Source organism: Lipotes vexillifer, unplaced genomic scaffold (genome assembly GCF_000442215.2).
Source record: "Lipotes vexillifer unplaced genomic scaffold, Lipotes_vexillifer_v1.1 scaffold591, whole genome shotgun sequence".
Classification (NCBI taxonomy): domain Eukaryota; kingdom Metazoa; phylum Chordata; class Mammalia; order Artiodactyla; family Lipotidae; genus Lipotes; species Lipotes vexillifer.
Window position 1 is genome coordinate 3,724,874 of NW_006791954.1, and position 19,093 is coordinate 3,743,966.

The 19,093-nt window shown below is 34.9% G+C and overlaps 1 protein-coding gene across 1 annotated transcript in view; it reads right to left on the reverse strand.

Moving 5' to 3' along the window:
* Positions 1-716: 716 nt before the first annotated feature.
* FBXO47 (F-box protein 47) overlaps positions 717-19,093 on the reverse strand; it is a 22,102-nt gene continuing 3,725 nt past the window's right edge. Inside the window, exons 2-11 of the mRNA XM_007465149.1 lie at positions 18,728-18,934; positions 18,113-18,283; positions 15,182-15,258; positions 13,785-13,862; positions 12,080-12,188; positions 7,257-7,433; positions 5,563-5,709; positions 4,741-4,883; positions 2,268-2,427; positions 717-1,605 (exon numbers count right to left, since the gene is read on the reverse strand). Coding sequence (XP_007465211.1) covers positions 1,493-1,605; positions 2,268-2,427; positions 4,741-4,883; positions 5,563-5,709; positions 7,257-7,433; positions 12,080-12,188; positions 13,785-13,862; positions 15,182-15,258; positions 18,113-18,283; positions 18,728-18,908 — 1,356 coding nt within the window. The 5' untranslated portion in view covers positions 18,909-18,934 and the 3' untranslated portion in view covers positions 717-1,492. The remainder of the gene's footprint in view (positions 1,606-2,267; positions 2,428-4,740; positions 4,884-5,562; positions 5,710-7,256; positions 7,434-12,079; positions 12,189-13,784; positions 13,863-15,181; positions 15,259-18,112; positions 18,284-18,727; positions 18,935-19,093) is intronic.

The window sequence follows — 19,093 nt, forward strand, 5'->3', positions numbered from 1 at the left end:
AAAAAGGGAAAAAAAAAAAAAAAAAAAAAAAATGTAAATACTAAACTCTGCAGAAAAAATTCCTGCCACTGATGGAATTACAGTTGGACAATCCATCAAAGAAAGACAGTTAATTTCTGACCCTCCAAAAATAGAGGTAAGTCCTTTTGCTACTAAAATATAGTAAAACCTTGTTATTACAATTCATATCTTCTCCATAATTTTCACTCTTTCTCAATCCTATTAAGGTGTGTCATTAGATTGTTATTAGTGGAAGTAAAAATCATCTTTTTGCCAAACTTGAGAATTTCCCACAATTTGTACCCCACTCCTGTGGGTAATTTCTATATCTTCTAGTTTTTCTTCCCTTCCTCAACTACAGAGGTGAGTTAAGTCAAGGGCTTAGGAAAACAAAAAGTCAGCCTCTGAGAAGTCCAGTGGGAAGGGGTGTGTCTTCAGCAGAAGTAAAGTGATTAAACCCAAGGAGAAGAAAATATGAGATCCAGGAGGGCTCCAGCATTATTTCAGCTTGTTAGGCACTACTTTTTCTATTTTAATAGTAAGAGTGGCAGTGGCAGAAGCTAGTCAAACTGAAATAGTCCTGGAGCTTCTTGGAATCCATTTACTTGAGTGAAGATAAACCCCATTCTCTCATGGGCTGCTCGAACCATCCATGCTTTCAGTTTCCTTCAAGTCCTATTTTTTAAGATAGGGAGAAAAGCTTTAGGAGCAGAATAGCTACTTTCTTTCATTTTATATTTCTCCTTAATTGCAACATTTTACTCTAATCCCCAGGAAAGAATAAAAGGTGATTTGATTGTATTAAGACAATATATGCCTTCCTCTATTTATATACTTTTTAGATTGTCTTAGAGAAGGAAATATATGTGTGTGTGCATGTATGTGTGTGTATATATATATATATACACATATGGATATATACGTACACACACACATACTTCCTTTGGTTTTTGATCTGCAAAACTTGAAGCAAATAAAATATTCTTTGTAATCATATGCCAAGAAGGTGGTAAAAAAAAATGTGATTTATATCTGCACATTCCAAAACATCATACTGCAAATCTTCACAAAACATTCTACGCTATGTTTACACAACCTAAGCAAAGTGAACAGATACACACCATTTAGTGAATTTGGATCTGTTCTAACTATGCATCAGAATTTTCTCTTGCTTTGAAGACTCACACATACAGGTTGGCTGGCCCCAGATTCTTGAACACTAATGTTCCATTTTAGCTTGGTGTTAGGTTTACCAAAATCTAGAGCAGCTTGTTTTCTAGAGAAATCTTAATACATTCTTGGGTTTGCCTGAAAGTTTTATATTAATAATGGTATAAGCAGTTGCTTCTAATTTTTTATGCAGCTTTTGAATTCTTAGGTTACTTAGGTGATAAAAAGTCCCATGGATGCTATTCTCTGAGTGTGGAAAATTAGCACTCTTCTAATAGTTAGTTCACTGATTTATTCTCTAAATGCAAGGCTTTCTGAGTATTTAGGTAGAGAGAGTATTCATGGTCAAATACAGGACCTCCTTATGGAAGTTAGCCTGAGCATGCACAAGATGGAACAAATTCAGAAAGCTTCTGTTGTCTTCATCATGGTCTTCTATATGCCATACACAGGAATAGACAGTAGGGAAAAGAAAATGACAGTTAAGTTTCTAAATATATGATTTATTTGAAACATAAGATGTTCCAATTTCCCTAATAATATGTAACAGAAGACTAGTTAGTGATTTTCCCCTAAGTCAGACATTAACCATTGAAATCATGGAATTATATTTAGAGCTCTGAATTAGAAATCAGAAGAAAAAGATGCTGGTCCATGCTTTATTGCTTCTAACTTCATGACCTTGGGCAAGTCAGGTAATTTCTCTAAGCCTTAGTTTTCTCATCTGTAAAATAGAGTTAATTATCCTGTTGGGCACCTCATAAAACTATACAAATTTATGTGTGTAAACTATACAAATAAAGAATATTATGATGATTATGATAGTTGGTTAAGTAAGCAAGTGAAAACTTTTTGCTGTGCAGAATTGAAATCAGTTCCTTTCAGAGCAGACTCTTTAACTTCATGTTCTCCATTGAAACTAATACCAGATTTTAAAAGTGACAAAACCAGGAACTAAATATATCTCATGGAAAAACAATGTCTGATTTTTCTATTTTTAGCTTAGATATAAAAGTCTACACAGAATTATCTATGTCTTAAGGGGAGACTAGAATGCACTTTACTCACAACTGAGCACCATCTACATGCATACTCACCAGACATAACTGATTGTAGCATTTCCATGATCACATATGCAAATGCATTTGCCACACTCTGCAGGAAGTTATTTCTTTCCACTGGAGTGCTAAAGACTTTACAGACTTTTTGCGTCATTTTAACTGCCCAATCCATGCAGTATAGTTCTTTCTCACATACCTGATTTGGACATACAAAGCATTATGGTAAATATTTATTTGAAGAAAGCGGTAGAATTTGAAAATGGTATTAACAATGACCGTTTATAATTTTACAGAATTTAATACATATAACATCATGTTGAGTCTATAAATGGGAAATGCTCTTATATCTAATACTTCTTTGCTGTCAAATGGTATAAATTTAGTGGGGAAAAGTGTGAAGTAAAAAAAGCCTGGTTCAAGATTATCATAGAAAAAAAGATTATCATAGAATATTTATTTATTAATGTAAGAAATAATATTGAAAACAATTGTTAAACATATGAAAAATAAGGCTCCTGCTCATTCATTCAATAAGTGTTTATTGAGCACATGCTAAGAGCTGGGGATACAATGGTAAGCCATAAAGACACGGCCTCTATTTTCAAGGAGTCCAATGAGGGTGACAGACAGACAATTTCAACAGGCAAGAGAACCCTATGGTGACACCAACTTTCCATCTTGAGAGTAGTAGGGAATATTTCTCTATTATTTAAAAGATAGATAAAGTGAAAATTATATGTTTATAGGTAAAACTGACTGAAAGGAAAAAGGTTTATTTACTAATATCTTAAATGGTCAATTTAACTCACATAGCCAAATAACATAGAGCATGAAAATAAACTATATAGTACTGTAACTAAATAATGTTAACCTGACAAGAAAGATATATTGACTACTTATTATGTGTAAAGCACCGTACAAGGCACTATGAAAGAAATAAATGGCATAGTCCTGGATTTCAAAGAGCTTGCAATCTATTTTGGGAGATGACTTACCCCACACATACAGTGGCCTTAGAACACCACTGGTAAATGAAGATAAAGAGAAGACAAATCTGAGGCCATTTAGAGAAAATTAATGACCAGAGTTGAGATGTTAAACAGAGAAGGCTTTCCGGAGAAGGTTTCTCCACCCCTAGTGGTTTCCTCTCCATTCCTTTTACTACAGTGTGGCCAAAGTCACCTTCCAAAAACGTAAAACTGACAATGTCTCCCTGCTTCCTAAAACTTGTCAGCAGTGTGGCTCCTGTGGTTCAAGCTCCACAGAATGGTCTACCAGACCCTGCCTTACCTAGCCTCTCCCTTCCTATCTAAACTTACCATCTCCTCCTCTTTTGCACATTTTCCCCTTCAGAAATAATACTGAACTGCTTATAGTTCCCTGATATAGTCATGCAATTCCAATTCTCTCTTTCCTTTTTTTTTTTTTGTTTTGAGGGCCTCTGCTTATTAAAATAAACATTTACATTTAGAATACAATTAATTTAGTAGCTTTCTTCACATTTTAAAACAGCCACAGAGATTTCATTCATGTTTTAAGCAGTTGAGTTGGTGAAGATCCTGTCTCCATTTTGTAGAAAATGGATTACATTCAATTATTCCTTACAACAGCCAACTGAAGATTATTCCATTGTTTTTGAAGCACTGGTTGGGCTGGCATCTGTGATGGAAGCCAAATAAATGAGATATCTATGCAACACATGCAGGTACATGCTTGAATAATCGAACCCCTCTGTCTGGTGAACACTTCCTATTCATTTAAAAAACTTATATCTACTGGAATTGGGGAAGCCCTCTCTGTACTCTATGCCCACCCAATATTGACTCCCCTCTGATACCTTTGTATCTTTTTTTACATATTTTTGCACTTATCACACTGAATTTATTTATATATACTTTGATATTGCTTAGAAGACTGTAAGCAGCTTTTGGTCAGGGATTTGTTCTATTAATTTCCACAGCCCTAAAATCTCTCACAGGTATGGCCCATAGTAAATACTCAATTTGTGTCAAATGAATATTAAATACATTTTTAAATGTTTTAAGTTGAAAAACATTTTAACTATATAAAAGTAAAGCGAGTAGTATTATGAACCCCTAGTATCCATTCCCTAGCTTCAACAATTACTAATCTTGTTTCACTTCTACCACCACTCACTTACACATTCTCTCCCTGCTGCCCAGGGATTATCCTGGAGCAAATCATAAGGGATGCTTTATTTTTAAGTGGAATTTAAGGGAAAAAAAAGAATATAACTTGGCAGAGCTGTATAATGACAATCCAGATATGAAGTGGGGAGAGGTTAACACAAGGAATGATTCCAGATATGATAGTTTATTATATAAATTTAAAAAATTTTTAAAATATATAAAGTATATATAAAAATATATACTTAAATACTTATTCTTTCAAAATGTTTTGTACATATTTCAGTTCCTTCAGGGCAGCTCCCTAGTAGGTCAACTATAATGTTAAACAATTTGCTAGAAAAAACTTATTTTATACTTACCAAAGCCAAAAAGACTATCAGCCTTGCCAGTTCAATGGCCCGTCCATTCATAGCTTTACTAGCCATGAAAGTGAAACAGATGCTGTTCCCACTTAGGATTAGGAGACGTGCATTATTCTCTAGAAGCCACTCACGGGGAACCACTTTTATTAAAGAAAGAACAGTTATTTAATGAGAAATTATACAATAGCTATAGTAAACATCATTAAATACATGCAATATTATATTACTTTATTGGAAATACAATCAGTGCCGAGGGAGAATCTCAGAAAAAATGCTTTAGTTTTCCGATTACAGCATTCAACCGGGGACAGAGATTATTTATTGCCAAGTCACAGCGACTCTCACAAATATACTAGTAATACAGTCAAAGCATTTCTCCTACACATAGGTCAACAGACAAGGTGGTATAATCCTGCTAAAGAAAGAAATCTTGTAAACTTTAGAATCTAAAGGATTATGCAGGAATGGGAAACACTGTTTCATCTCGCCAGTACAAACAGGAAAGGGCCTTCTCCTTACCCAACATTCAGAGGTGTTTCTGAGAACTTCAAAATGGGAATAATTAAGCTAATTAAATTATGAAGCTTTCAAATAATAGCAATAAATACATATTTATAAAATTGGCAAGGAAAATGGAAGGAAAGTAAGTTGACTATATGCATTCTCTTCAAACATAAAGACAAACTTTAAATATTTTAAAGCATTTAGTGATTTCCAATAGGCAATTCTTTTGTTACCTATAGAGTTGTCCTTACAATTTTATAACTGTATTCTAATAACAAATTTCTATTACTGTGTGTGGTAAATAATTCTTTTTACCTGATAGTTCATCTACAAGACTGATAACATCATCTGCTGTCCATTCTTTGGTGCCTGTATCATATAGTAATTTAATGGCATCAGCCAAACCTTTCAGACTGGGTTCATCTGCAGGTCCTTCTATCATTTTCTGCCAAACCACCTGTCCTGAATGATAATTGAAACAAAAGCTAGGCTATGACAGAACAGTTGGCTTTGTGATAAAGACTACACAGATTGTTTAAAAAGGAAATTGGATTGCATAATGGAATCCATTACTTATATATGCTACTTTCATTTTAACTTTCATAATGAAAGGTCAATTCTGATAACAGTATAAATTTTAATGTCTCTGACTGATGTGATGAAGCACAGCAACAATAGCTAAATGAGGAAAAGAAAAGGTAGTTTCACCAAGCAAAACACTGTTTCTGGTTCAAAGATAATGCTACCCCATAACAGAAATTAAAATAAACAATTGATGTAATCTTACTAAAATGAAATAAAACCTAGTGATAGACTTCCAAAAAGAGAGCATGCTGTATCTGAGAATTTTCCAGACATTTATATCAAAACAGAGTAATCCAGTCAATTTTTTATTATTTACCTATGACCAATTTCTCTTTGTGAATTACACACACAAACAAAATTTGATCCCAGACTGGCTTCCTGCTGCTACTCAACACACTTTAAACTAGTTAACTCCTGATATAAGGCAGTGTGAACTAAATACATGCTAATTTTAACATTCATCCAAGCAAAACTTAATTAGAAAGGCCAAAAAATTGCAAAAAATAATATGATGCACCCCAAATTAAGTAAAACATCAATTCTGACTACCACATTGCTTCCCTTGCATTATTAGTCCCCTACAGCAGCAAATATAATCTTGAGTTAAGATAATGTTTAAAGGGTTTCCCTAGTGGTGCAGTGGTTGGGAATCCACCTGCCAATGCAGGAGACACGGGTTTGAGCCCTGGCCCAGGAAGATCCCACATGCCTCAAAACAACTAAACCCATGCGCCACAACTACTGAGCCTGAGCTCTAGAGCCCGTGAGCCACAACTACTGAGCCTACGTGCCACAACTACTGAAGCCTGTGCGCCTAGAGCCCGTGCTCCGCAACAAGAGAAGCCACCGCAATGAGAAGCCTGCACACCGCAAGGAAGAGTAGCCCCTGCTCACCGCAACTAAAGAAAGCCCGTGTGCAGCAACGAAGACCCAACACAGACAAAAATAAATAAATAAATATATTAAAAAAAAAAAATAATGTTTGTTTGTTTGCGGTACACGGGCCTCTCACTGTTGTGGCCTCTCCCGTTGTGGAGCACAGGCTCCAGACGCGCAGGCTCAGCGGCCATGGCTCACGGGCCCAGCCGCTCTGTGGCATGTGGGATCTTCCCGGACCGGGGCACGAACCCGTGTCCCCTGCATCGGCAGGCGGACTCTCAACCACTGCGCCACCAGGGAAGCCCGAAATGCAGTTATTTTGGGTAAATCAGAGATGATGAGAATATATTTAGAAATGGCCTGCAGCAGAACAATTTCTGTCTTGATGCTTAAGTTATATACAAGTCAATGTAGTATATACATTTATGAAACATGGTTTACTTATTAGGAATGACAAAACTAAGCAGGTACAAAAAGATACGTTTCCTAAAGTGAAAGTAATTAACCAATTTTGTAACATACATCCCAAAGAAATGGATGCTCACCATCTTGAGGAGCTACTGGTCCAAAGATGATATACAGTAATCTTGCCTGATTCACCATTGGCCATGGTTTTAATATACAGGTCAACCAAAATGCAGAATCACTTCGATGGGTCCAGTGATCAAGAAGAACATTCCTACAGAACAGTCTGACCCATAACTCCAGTTTTCTGGCATTTCCTATGAAGACAAAAGCACTGTAAACTATTCTTCCTAGAAAGATTGATATGCATATTGGATAGGTCAAGACATACATCATTAAATGCTTTATACTGAGAGTGTTAATTCATTTTACTCTGTAAAAATTTGAGATTATCAAGGAACTACTTTTTTTAAAACAACTTTATTGGGATACAATTTACATCCCATACAATTTACCAATTTAAAGTGTACAATTCAACGTTTTTTTTTTAGTATATCCACAGATATATGTGCCCATTACCAAGTAAATTTTAGAACATCTTGATTACCTCAAAAAGAAACCCTGCTCTTTTAGCTATCACTCTCCTATCCTCTGCCCTTTACCACACCCAGCACTAAGCACTACTTGCCGTCTCCATAGATTTTTCCTATTCTTCATATGAATGAAGTCACGTAGTAGGTGGTTTTTTGTGACTGACTTCTTTCCTTAGCATGTTTTTTTTTTTTAATACTTATTTTCTATTTATTTATTTATTTATTTGGCTGTGTTGGGTCTTAGCTGTGGCATGCGGGATCTTTTCATTGCAGTGCATAAGCTTCTCTAGTTGCAGCGCGTGGGTTCCAGAGTGCATGGGTTCAGTAGTTGTGGCATGTGGGCTTAGTTGCCCCGTGGCATGTGGGATCTTAGTTCCCCGACCTGGGATGGAACCCACGTTGCCTGCATTGGAAGGCGGATTCTTAACCACTGGACCACCAGGGAAGTCCCCTTAGTATGTTTTCAAGGTATATCCATGTTATGGCAAGTATCAATACTTCATTCCTTTTTATGGCCAAATAATATTCCATTGTATAGATATACCACATTTTTATTGATTCACCCATCGATGGATATTTGGGTTGTCTCACCTTTTGGCTATTATGAACAATGTTGCTATTAACATTCATGTACAAGTTTCTGTATGGACATATGTTTTCATTTCTCTTGAGGATATACCTAGGAATGGGATTGTTGGGTAATATGGTAACTCTATATTTAATTATTGAATAACTACCAGATTGTTTCCAAAGTGACTGCACCATTTTGCATTCCCACCAGCAATGTATGAGGGCTCCAAATTCCCCACATTCTCACCAAGGCTTGTTATCTGACTTTTTGGTTCTAGCCATCCTAGTGGGTATGAAGTGGTATCTCACGTTTTTTTTTAAATAGCTTTATTAGCTTTAAATATAAAGCTTTAATTATAAAGCTTTAAATAGCTTTATTGAAATGTATATGTTACATACTGTATACCTTACCCTTTAATGTATATAATTCAACAGTTTTTGATATATTACATTATTTTCCTAAATTGTGGTAAATATATATAATATAAAATTTGCTATTTTAACCATTTTTAAACTATACAATGCAGTGGCATCAATTACAGTCACAGTGTTGCTCAACCATCACCACTGTCTTACACTAAAATTTTTCATCTCAAACAGAAACTCTGTAACCACTAAGCAATAACTCTGCATTCCCCATCTTCCCACATCCTGGTAACCTCTAATCTACTTTCTGTTTTTATGAATTTGCCTGTTCTAGGTACCTCACATAAGTGGAATCATACAATATTTGTCTTTTGTGTTTGACTTATTTCACTTAGCATATATATATATTTTAAATTAATTAATTAATTTTATTTTATTTTTGGCTGCGTTGGGTCTTCATTGCCGCTCATGGGCTTTCTCTAGTTGCAGCGAGCGGGGGCTACTCTTCGTTGCGGTGCGCAGGCTTCTCATTGCGGTGGCTTCTCTTGCTGTGGAGCACGGGCTCTAAGCGCACGGACTTCAGTAGCCGTGGCACATGGGCTCAGCAGTTGCGGCTCACAGGCTCTAGAGCGCAGGCTCAGTAGTTGTGGCACACAGGCTTAGCTGTTCCATGGCATGTGGGATCTTCCCAGACCAGGGCTCAAACCTGTGTCCCCTGCACTGGCAGGCGTACTCTTAACCACTGTGCCACCAGGGAAGTCCCTTAGCATATATTTTCAGTGTTCATCCATGTTGTGGCCTGTATCAAAACTTCACCCCTTTTTATGACTGAATAATATTCCATTGTATGTATATGCCACATTTTGTCTATTCATTCATCTACTGATGAACACTTGGGTTGTTTCCAGTTTTTGGCTACTGAAAATAATGCTTCAGTGAACCCTGGTGTACAAGTATTTGTCCTTGTTCCTGCTCTCAATTTCCTTAGTTATGTACCTAGGAGTGCAATTGCTGAGTCATATGATAACTCCACCTTTAGCTTTTTGAGGAATGTCCAAACTGTTTTCCCCGGTGGTGGTACCATTTTACATTTTATATTTTTATACCATTTATGTTCTACTTACTTGTAGATAAGACAAGTGTAAATGGAAAGTCTGCCAATGCACTAAGGCCATATGTAAGTGTCTCCTGATGTGTTAAGTCAAGTAACACAGAAGTTTAGAGGAGAGAGATTATTGCAGGTCTGGGAAGATCAGGAAAGGCTTTACAGAGGAGGTCAGGTAAATTGGGTCTTAAAGGGTAAAAAGGAGAGATGGTATTTCAGGAAAAAGAGAGAATGAATAAAAGGTATGAGGTAGAAATGTGTAAGAGGTGTCTGAGATACAGTGAGTAGAACAATATGCCTATGTCAAACTGATACAGAGGTAGTGGGCAATAATTTTGAAAAAGTAAGTTAGGATTAGAATATGAAGGCCAATATAAACAGTTTGGGCTTTATTTTGAAGATATAAGGAAGCTAATAAAACTTTTTGATCAAGAGAGGGACATGATAAATTAATTTTGTTATTGTTTCATTGGGCTTCTATGTCTGCCTTTAAAATAAAAATATGCCATGATTTATTTCATAATGAAATATTTCAAGCTGACAGAAAAGCAGAGATACTATAACAAACACTGTGTACTGATCAGCTAGCTTTGTCAACTCTTTATTTTTTTGCTATATTTGCTGCAGATTTAAAAAATAAATAAAACATTCTGATATAGTTAAAACTTCTTGTGTATCAGTCCCAATCACCTTCCTCCCCAGAGGTAGTCACCATCTTGAATTGGGTTTTATCCCTCCTGTATTAGTCAGCTTTCTCTAGAGAAACAAAACTAACAGGGTGTGTGTATATACATAGAGAAGGATTTATTTTGAGGAATGTGCTCATGAGGATTCTGGAAGCTTGGCAAGTCCATAATCTGCAGGGTAGGGTGGGAGGCTGCAGACAAGAGAAGAGTTCTAGCTCAAGTCCAAAGGCAGTCTGTTGGTAGAATTCTTCCTTGTTTGGGGAGGGGAGTCTTTTTCTGTTAAGGCCTTCAAGTGATTGGATGAGGCCCACTCACATTATGGAGGGTAATCTACTTTACTCAAAATCTACTGAGTTAAATGTTAATCTCATCTAAAAAATAACTTCAAAGAAACATCTAGAATAATGTTTGACCAAATATCTGGGTACTGTGGCCTACCCAAGTTGATACCCAAAATTAACTATCATACCTCCCAACTATGTTTTTATACTTTTTTACATATGTATATAACCATAAAGAATATATAGAATTGTTTTGCATGTTTTTAATATGTGTATAAATGGTATCATATTAAAATTATTGTTTGGTAACCTTTTTTTCTCAAATTATATTTTGAGATTTATCCATAGTAAGACACATGGCTCTAGTTAATTCATTTTAACTACTAATTTTTTTAAAAAATAAATTTATTTATTTATTTTTATTTTTGGCTGCATTGGGTCTTCGTTGCTGTGCATGGGCTTCTCTCTAGTTGCAGCGAGCGGGGGCTACCCTTTGTTGTGGTGCGCAGGTTTCTCATTGCGGTGGCTCCTCTTGTTGCGGAGCACGGGCTCTAGGCGCGTGGGCTTCAGCAGTTGTGGCACGTGGGCTCAGCAGTTGTGGCTCGCAGGCTCTAGAGCACAGGCTCAGTAGTTGTGGCACACGGGCTTAGTTACTCTGTGGCGTGTGGGATCTTCCGGGACCAGGGCTCGAACCCATGTCCCCTGCATTGGCAGGCAGATTCTCAACCACTGCACCACCAGGGAAGCCCACTACTAATTGTTTTAATTGTATAAATATGCCATAATTCATTTATCCATTCTCCTGACAACAGGCATTACTTTGTTTGCAGCTTTCCCTGGTTACATGCTGCAATGCCCATTCTTATACGTCTCCTTGTGCATACTGTGGGAGTTTCTCAGAGTGAAATTGCTAAATTGTAGGGTTCTTTTAATTTTTGTTTTTGGCTGCACTGTGCGGCATGCAGGATCTTAGTTCCCCGACCAGGGATCACACACAGTGGAAGCATGGAGTCCTAACCACTGGACTGCCAGGAAAGTCCCTCTTATAATTTTTAAAATATGAACTATTTCAGGTATATATAGAAGTTTAAAGAATACTATAATGAACACCTTTGTATCCTCCACCAGCTTAAGGAATAAAATATTATTAATGTGGTTGAAGCCCTCTGAGAGCTTCTCTTTCTCTAATCACAGGCCACTTCTGCCTCACTATCTGATTCAGTGTTTATCATTCCCTTACATCTCTTTGTCTTTTTACTACAAACGAATGCCACAATTTATTTTGAAATACACTTTAGAACTATAATTTTTTTTTCTATTTTAATCTCTGTATACGGTTATCTCTGAATTTTAGTTCTTTACCTGGTTTGCTGCAGACAACTGTCTGCATGTTGCGGGAGAGATTAGTCAGCTCACATAAGAAGTTATAAACACGATGGCACTCAAGTTCATCCCATCCTGCTGTTAAGGTCTGAGGATGATAAAGGAAACATTTCAGATGTTCAAACCATCAAATCAAAACATAAGTCACTATTGCCTTATGACCATAACTGCTGTAGCATAAAATCGAGGCAATGTGCAATTTTTATCCACTATGGAACTGTTCAAATTCGTAGCAAATTTTATATAAACAGAACCTAGAAATGCTCCAAAATCCAGTTTCTTTTTGGTTGCATAGGGAGTATCTTTTCAGGGAACTAAATGGTACTGAATCCTGAACTCTGACAGTATAGATACAACTTTAGACATCTGACTCACAACCATACTGTGGCTTAGTTTTAGACTACAGTAGAACCCTTTTGATCCCCTCTAGCTATAATTTATGATATTGCTTACAAATGATAATGACCTCATTTTAATGTGACAATTATGAGCATTTATTTACAACATTTGGGTGTGAACAAAAAACAATTTTTATTAGGACCAAATATAGTAATTATCTTTGAGGAAACCAGAATGTACAGTTAAACATATATGAAAAATTCAAATGGTATTCAACTATATGTAGATTTTGAAAAAGTTGATTAATCATATCAATTTTTCTTAAAATAGTTGAACTATATTTCAGTAGTTTAAAAATGAATCTTATTCTCTTTGGAAGGACATAATAGAAACTGCTAACAGTGGTTACTTCTGTTGAAGGGAGCTCTGTGAACAACGAACAGGCCTGGGAGGAGACTTACGATTCACTTTATACCATTTTGTACCTTTTGAATTTTATATGAATACATGTGCTCATATTACCTGTTCCAAAGGGAAAAAGAAAAAGCAGAAATCTATCTATCTTGGAAGAGGGCTAGAAGGAGGGTCTATGCCCCTGGAATCTGTACATGCAGATGGTGGCTGGCTGGCAGGATGGGTTATAAGCAAGACTGTTGTAAGATTGTTGTAAACCTCATAAGATTGCTGTAATATTTAAGTAAGTTAATACATGTAAACTGCTTAGAACAGTGTAATATATTAATAATATATTGAACAGCATTAATAATAATGTTATTATTATAATGTTTATAATAAAATAGTAAAAAATGTTCTTAAAATCATGCAGTTGATTTCTTCCCCCCTCCCAGGTTTACTGAGATATAATTGATGTATAACATTGTATAAGTTAAAGACATATAACATAGTAATTATATACATATAGCAAAATAATTACCACGAAAAGGTTAGTTATCCCTATCATTTCCTATAGTTACTATTTTTTTAATACAGTTCATTTCTAAGATCACATCTTAAATAACTAGCCCAAGACTTAAAACTCATTGCACACACAAACCCTCCACCCCACAATATTTCTAGTCATTACAATTGGCTGGAAACTTCAAGGACATTGGTATAGAGCAAATAAGTGTTAAACATTTCTTACCAGTGAGAAATCCAAGAAGAAAATCTGAGGTGGCAAACATATTATTGGATTAACACATTCTCAAACATTTACAATGTTATTTTGTTTTCTTTTTAGGTCATTATTACTTTTATTATCCTATAGAAAGACAGATTACATGCTCTACTTGATAACAGTTCAAAAATAATTCCTTTTCTTCTTTCACTAAAAAAAAAAATGTACCTGTAAAAACATGCCGTAACATGGTAATCCGAAACATTGCAATGGAGTTACACAGCCGTTAAATTTAAAACAGGAAACCTGTAAAGAGAACAACTGTTAATTCTTCCTTTTCACTGCAACTGTGCAATGATTTGACATTCAAATTTAATGGAAATATGCAAGGATTGTTTTCAGTCTAAACTGAAAATAACTAAAACACTAAATAACTGATTAGTCTCATGTTATATAGGTGGGGATTATGAAATATAAAACAAAGTCTTTGCCTCAAGGAGCTCACAATTTATTTAGAACAATAAGATATACATACACGAAATTAATTTTATATTTCAGGATAAAGTATGTATAAATGCTAAAATGACCAAACAAACATATCAGATACAATGAAAGCAGGGAAAGGATAATTTTGAGAATGATTTAAACAGCTTATGAAGGATGTGAAACAAGCAATGTCTTTAAGTAGGATTCAAATATAATCAATAGATTTGGTGAGGGAAACAATAAGGGCAAAATGGTATAGAGGTAAAATTTTTAAATATTCATTTGGACAGAAAGATATGAGCAGCTTAATTAGGCTCAAAGTAGTAGAAAGTAAGGCTGCACTGTCAGGGGGAACCCTAAATACCACCTGTGGACTTTGGACCTTATCTTGATGAAATTGAGTAGCCACAGAAATATTAAAAGCAAGAAAATTAATTTGATGTAAGTGATTCAGCATTTAGAATGTCTTGAGAAGTGAAGAAGTGAATGGCAGAAAGATCATCTTGGAAGCTGCTGCAATAACATACAGCTGAACTCAATGCAAACACTGACATGAAAAAAGCCAGTGGATCAGAAAGAGTTTGCATACTATTGAGTGTAAAACTGAATCAGCAGTATTAGATATATACTGGGTTTATATAGTAAAACTCAATGTCTAACAGAGATTATGCCCAAACATATTGATACACATTTCCAAGTCATAAATTATCATAAAAGGTTTGTCATTTTATATATTAAAAATAGTTTTAACACAAATATTTAAATAGTAAAATGTTAACATTTGGAAATAATTTTCATTTTAATAAAATATCTAAATCACCACTTTAAAACAACCTCAGAATTCCCACATGAGGTAAAAATACTTTTATTACTCCGATAAACCTAATAAACTTGAATGATGTACTCAGTTATATGTAAAAATTATTTTATAATAAGTAAAATACTCCTATACTACATTTTGGTGTTTTATAACCTCTGAGCACTTGGTAAAGTATTAGATTATCATCAACCAACTTTTTAGTACCAATTCATGAAATTACACTAATTAAAGACAGATTTAAAATGAGTATAAGACATTAATAATAAAATATATTTACTGGAAATCAAGACTGTGTGCTAATTCAGAAGTATGATCTTACTTCTGCGAGTATCTTGTGAATATACTTCAGTCTTTCCTTTGTGGGTAGCAGCAATGTACATCTTTTAAACAGTAGACCTGAGAAAGTAAAGAGACATATGAAAAAATGACAACAATGTAATTAACTTAAGAATATCTATAATTCACAGCATAATGTTTCCTGAAAGTCAAGTATACGATAGTGGATTGGGAGCTGATAGAGTTTTTAAGAGGAAGTTTGGGAGGAAGGGTGCAAAACACATATATGATGTTTACCAAGTGACTCTCGTGTCCACCTAAGAGGCTATGGCATAAAATCTTACAAAAAATTGTGAAATTGATGGTATAGTACAGATATGAGAAAGTATTCAGATTTAAAAAGATACAATAACACAACAGGGAAACTCTGCTGTCTTTATTCCATAGAAAACATATTCCAATACGTCTTAAAATTAAGCTCATGTCCACCATGAAAAATGTTTTAAGAGTTGCTAATGGAAAGAATGAGAAAAGAGATTTTGTACTCCTTTCTCCAAATACAAAAACTTGAAGTCATAAGTATTTAAAATTTCAGAGATTAGAAGTCGGTTTTTCTCTCACAGAAAGTATCCAGTTTGGATGAAATATTTATTTCTTCCTTCAGAGATATCCTTTTATGGGGCTTGCATGTTAAGAATGTATAGAATTTTGTGTTTAGATATTTAAAAAAGAAAAAAAAACCCTTCAATTTCCCAGTGAGATATGTAACTTGAACTACAGTGACAGGAAGTGTATGGTTATGATTTATTTCCTCTAAGTGTTCTGTTTTCCTAAAATGGTAATACATTGTTAACATTCCTATAAGGCCAAATGTCCTCAAACTAAAAATAAGATACATGGTAGGAAAATATATATCTGAATATCATGACTTTCTTCAGTTTTCATCTTCTCTGCATTTACTTTTTTACATAATATAATAACTACTTTATATATAATTCTGTAGACTCTATGGGAATTGAATCTATTTTTAGAAGTTGCTATGTTTGGGCAACACATGACCAGAATTGAGTTTTAAACATAAGCCCTCCTTATTATTGTACATAAAAAGACATTTTCAGTGTTTAGTTTTCAGGCTGAGAGAACTCTTCCTTTCATGTTTTGGCATCCAGTCCCATGGCATATCATAGCTGGGGAATTGTAAGCTATAATTGCATGTTGGTTGCTTTTTCTAATGTAGAACGCCTATTTTTAAGGGTTTCAATTTACCATAAAAACCAATACTGGCTGGGCTTCCCTGGTGGCACAGCGGTTGAGAGTCTGCCTGCGGATGCAGGGGATGCGGGTTCGTGCCCCGGTCAGAAAAGATCTCACATGCCGAGGAGCAGTTAGGCCAGTGAGCCATGACCAATGAGCCTGCGTGTCCGGAGCCTGTGCTCCGCAACGGGAGAGGCCACCACAGTGAGAGGCCCGTGTACGGCAAAAACAAAACAAAACAATACCGGCTGACTTATTTATTCTTTTAACACAAGTGCTCTGCTATACCCTTTAGAGACTAACTTCTTTAATTTCTTCCTACTAAAATAGAGTCAGATGTAATGTTCTTTCCACACTGGCCATCTGCTCTGTTTTGTATGAAGAAGCAAATTAAAAGTTATAATCCTTAGAATGGAGAATTCTGAAAATGTTATTTTAATGTTGGAAAACAAGAACAGATCAGATAGGAATGGCAACATGAGGAAATGGTAAGTACATCAAACATTTGTCTAAAGAATTAGTCATAAGCTAGGTGTCTGCACAAAATTTAAATGGAAGGTTGAAATCATTACATGAGTAAAACCATTTTTAAAAGCTAGCTTTTGAGATCAATACATATTTGTATTTTTAACTGAATTATCCACATAATTGTCTTAATGCTATTTTGTTTGTTTATGCAATTGAACCTGGTCAGGGAGAAAAAATTCTTTCAAATTAAAACTAAAGAATAAGTTTTTCCCAAGTAGCCTTCCTCCACATCCGATGATATTGGAAAAAATATATTCACAATGACAAGTAGCAAAAAGTAACTGCCGTATTCTGTTACAGGCTTCACAAAGCCTAATCATAAATACTGAAACCAATAACACTGTAACCAGATTACAGACCTTTTGTTTAGCCTTACTAAGTATACTTGTCAAATACACTTTGATGTATTTATATATCTATATAGTCTTATTTTATTATCTTAAAGCTAGGCATCCTTGGGCTACTAAAAGGTAACTTACTCTTATGCCTTTATTTACATCTCAACATCACTCTGATATTTAAGTTTATTGCCATGTTTTGGTTAATTATAAGCAGCTTCATAATTAAACTGGTGTCATTAGTCAAGTCAAAATTAGAATTTTATTTCAGCACTCTTAGGGAGAATGAAATCAATGAATGGGGTAAAAGACATAAATGATTACAAATCAAGGGAAGAAATTGTCCAGAATTTCTTTTGATAAGGTTAATTTAATAACAGCATTATGATTTATTAGTAAATGTGCACAGTGCTTTAAAAAAAAAGAAAACCACTGTTTCTGATAAGAGAATAAGTGATTTTTCACAATAATATGCTTAAATTTCTATTTTAAGAACTAGATTATGGTTGAAAGGGAAAAGCAGTACAGAGATAAAACTCATTAGATTCACAGGAAGTAAAGCATAGAAAATACATCAATTTCCTAAACTGGCAAGCCACCTAGACAATAAGCACAGGTGACATTGTATCCACATGAAATCACAAGGACTGACACTTTAAAGTGCATTCTCTCATCTTTAAATATAAGTGTAAGGGACTGTTATTAAGGGAAAGTCCTTACACTGAAGAGTAAAAGCATCATAGAAATAGGAAGTATTCCATTTCGCACAGGCCTTACAGAATTGTATAATAAAATCCCCTTAATTAAGTATAGTTCTTTACTTGTTACAATTCTCATTACATTACATAAATTACCTAGAGATCTGTAGTGTTCCAATATAGTGCAGTCTTGTCTCCTGTCAGGCAGCTCAAGGTTATGAAATTCCTGCAGTAAAAGTCTTTTGCTTCCTGATGAGGTTGAGATATAATTAATAACGTGCTGGCTGACTGTTTTGGACACCATGCTTAGCACGCTGATATCCTTCACTATCAAAAGAAACATACACACACACACACACACACACATATGAACGGCTTAAATACAAGAACATCACTATTAGCACAATCTATTAATTTATAATAGATTAATAACAATAATAATATTATTAATAATAAATAATAAATAAATAAATAATAAAAGTGGGGGAAAAGGAAAATCTTAAAATTGTTTTAAATCTAGTTCTCAATGAATTAGAAACATTGGGGATGTAACAGTCAAATTACCATGTCATTATAATTAGAAGCATGTTTTAAAGCATTTGAGTATCATATTTTCTTTGAGTACCACTTACCTAACACTGATGAAATTTTAAAAATAAACAATGTGAACACCATTAACATTCTAGCAGGGCCTAAGATGACAAACTAGTTCTTGGGGAAAATAAAACATTCAATTGTCCATGTAGCCTACTCATAGTCCCCAAACCTCACCTGACAAACATCTTAAGATTATCTGGAATATTTCCAATGGCAAGGCTTTAAAATTTCCAAGCGTTGATAAGGGCTGAGAATCTGGGTCAAGGATGTTGGAAAAACGGCTGGATCGATGATTACGACGTCTGTATTTCTGCTTGGGAATCAAAGTTAAACTGGTATTTACTCTAGATGCCATTCTTTTTCTTATCTCATGAATTTATCCTGATTAGAAAAACAAAGTAAAAGAGACAACGAAGAAAGGAAATCAAAACGGTGAAGAGCTGTTGTTTTTTTAAATGGAGAGGTTCATACATTGAAGGGCAACAGCTGTCTCTTTGTATTTACTAAACTTTTTTTTTTTTTTTTTTTTTTTTTTTTTTT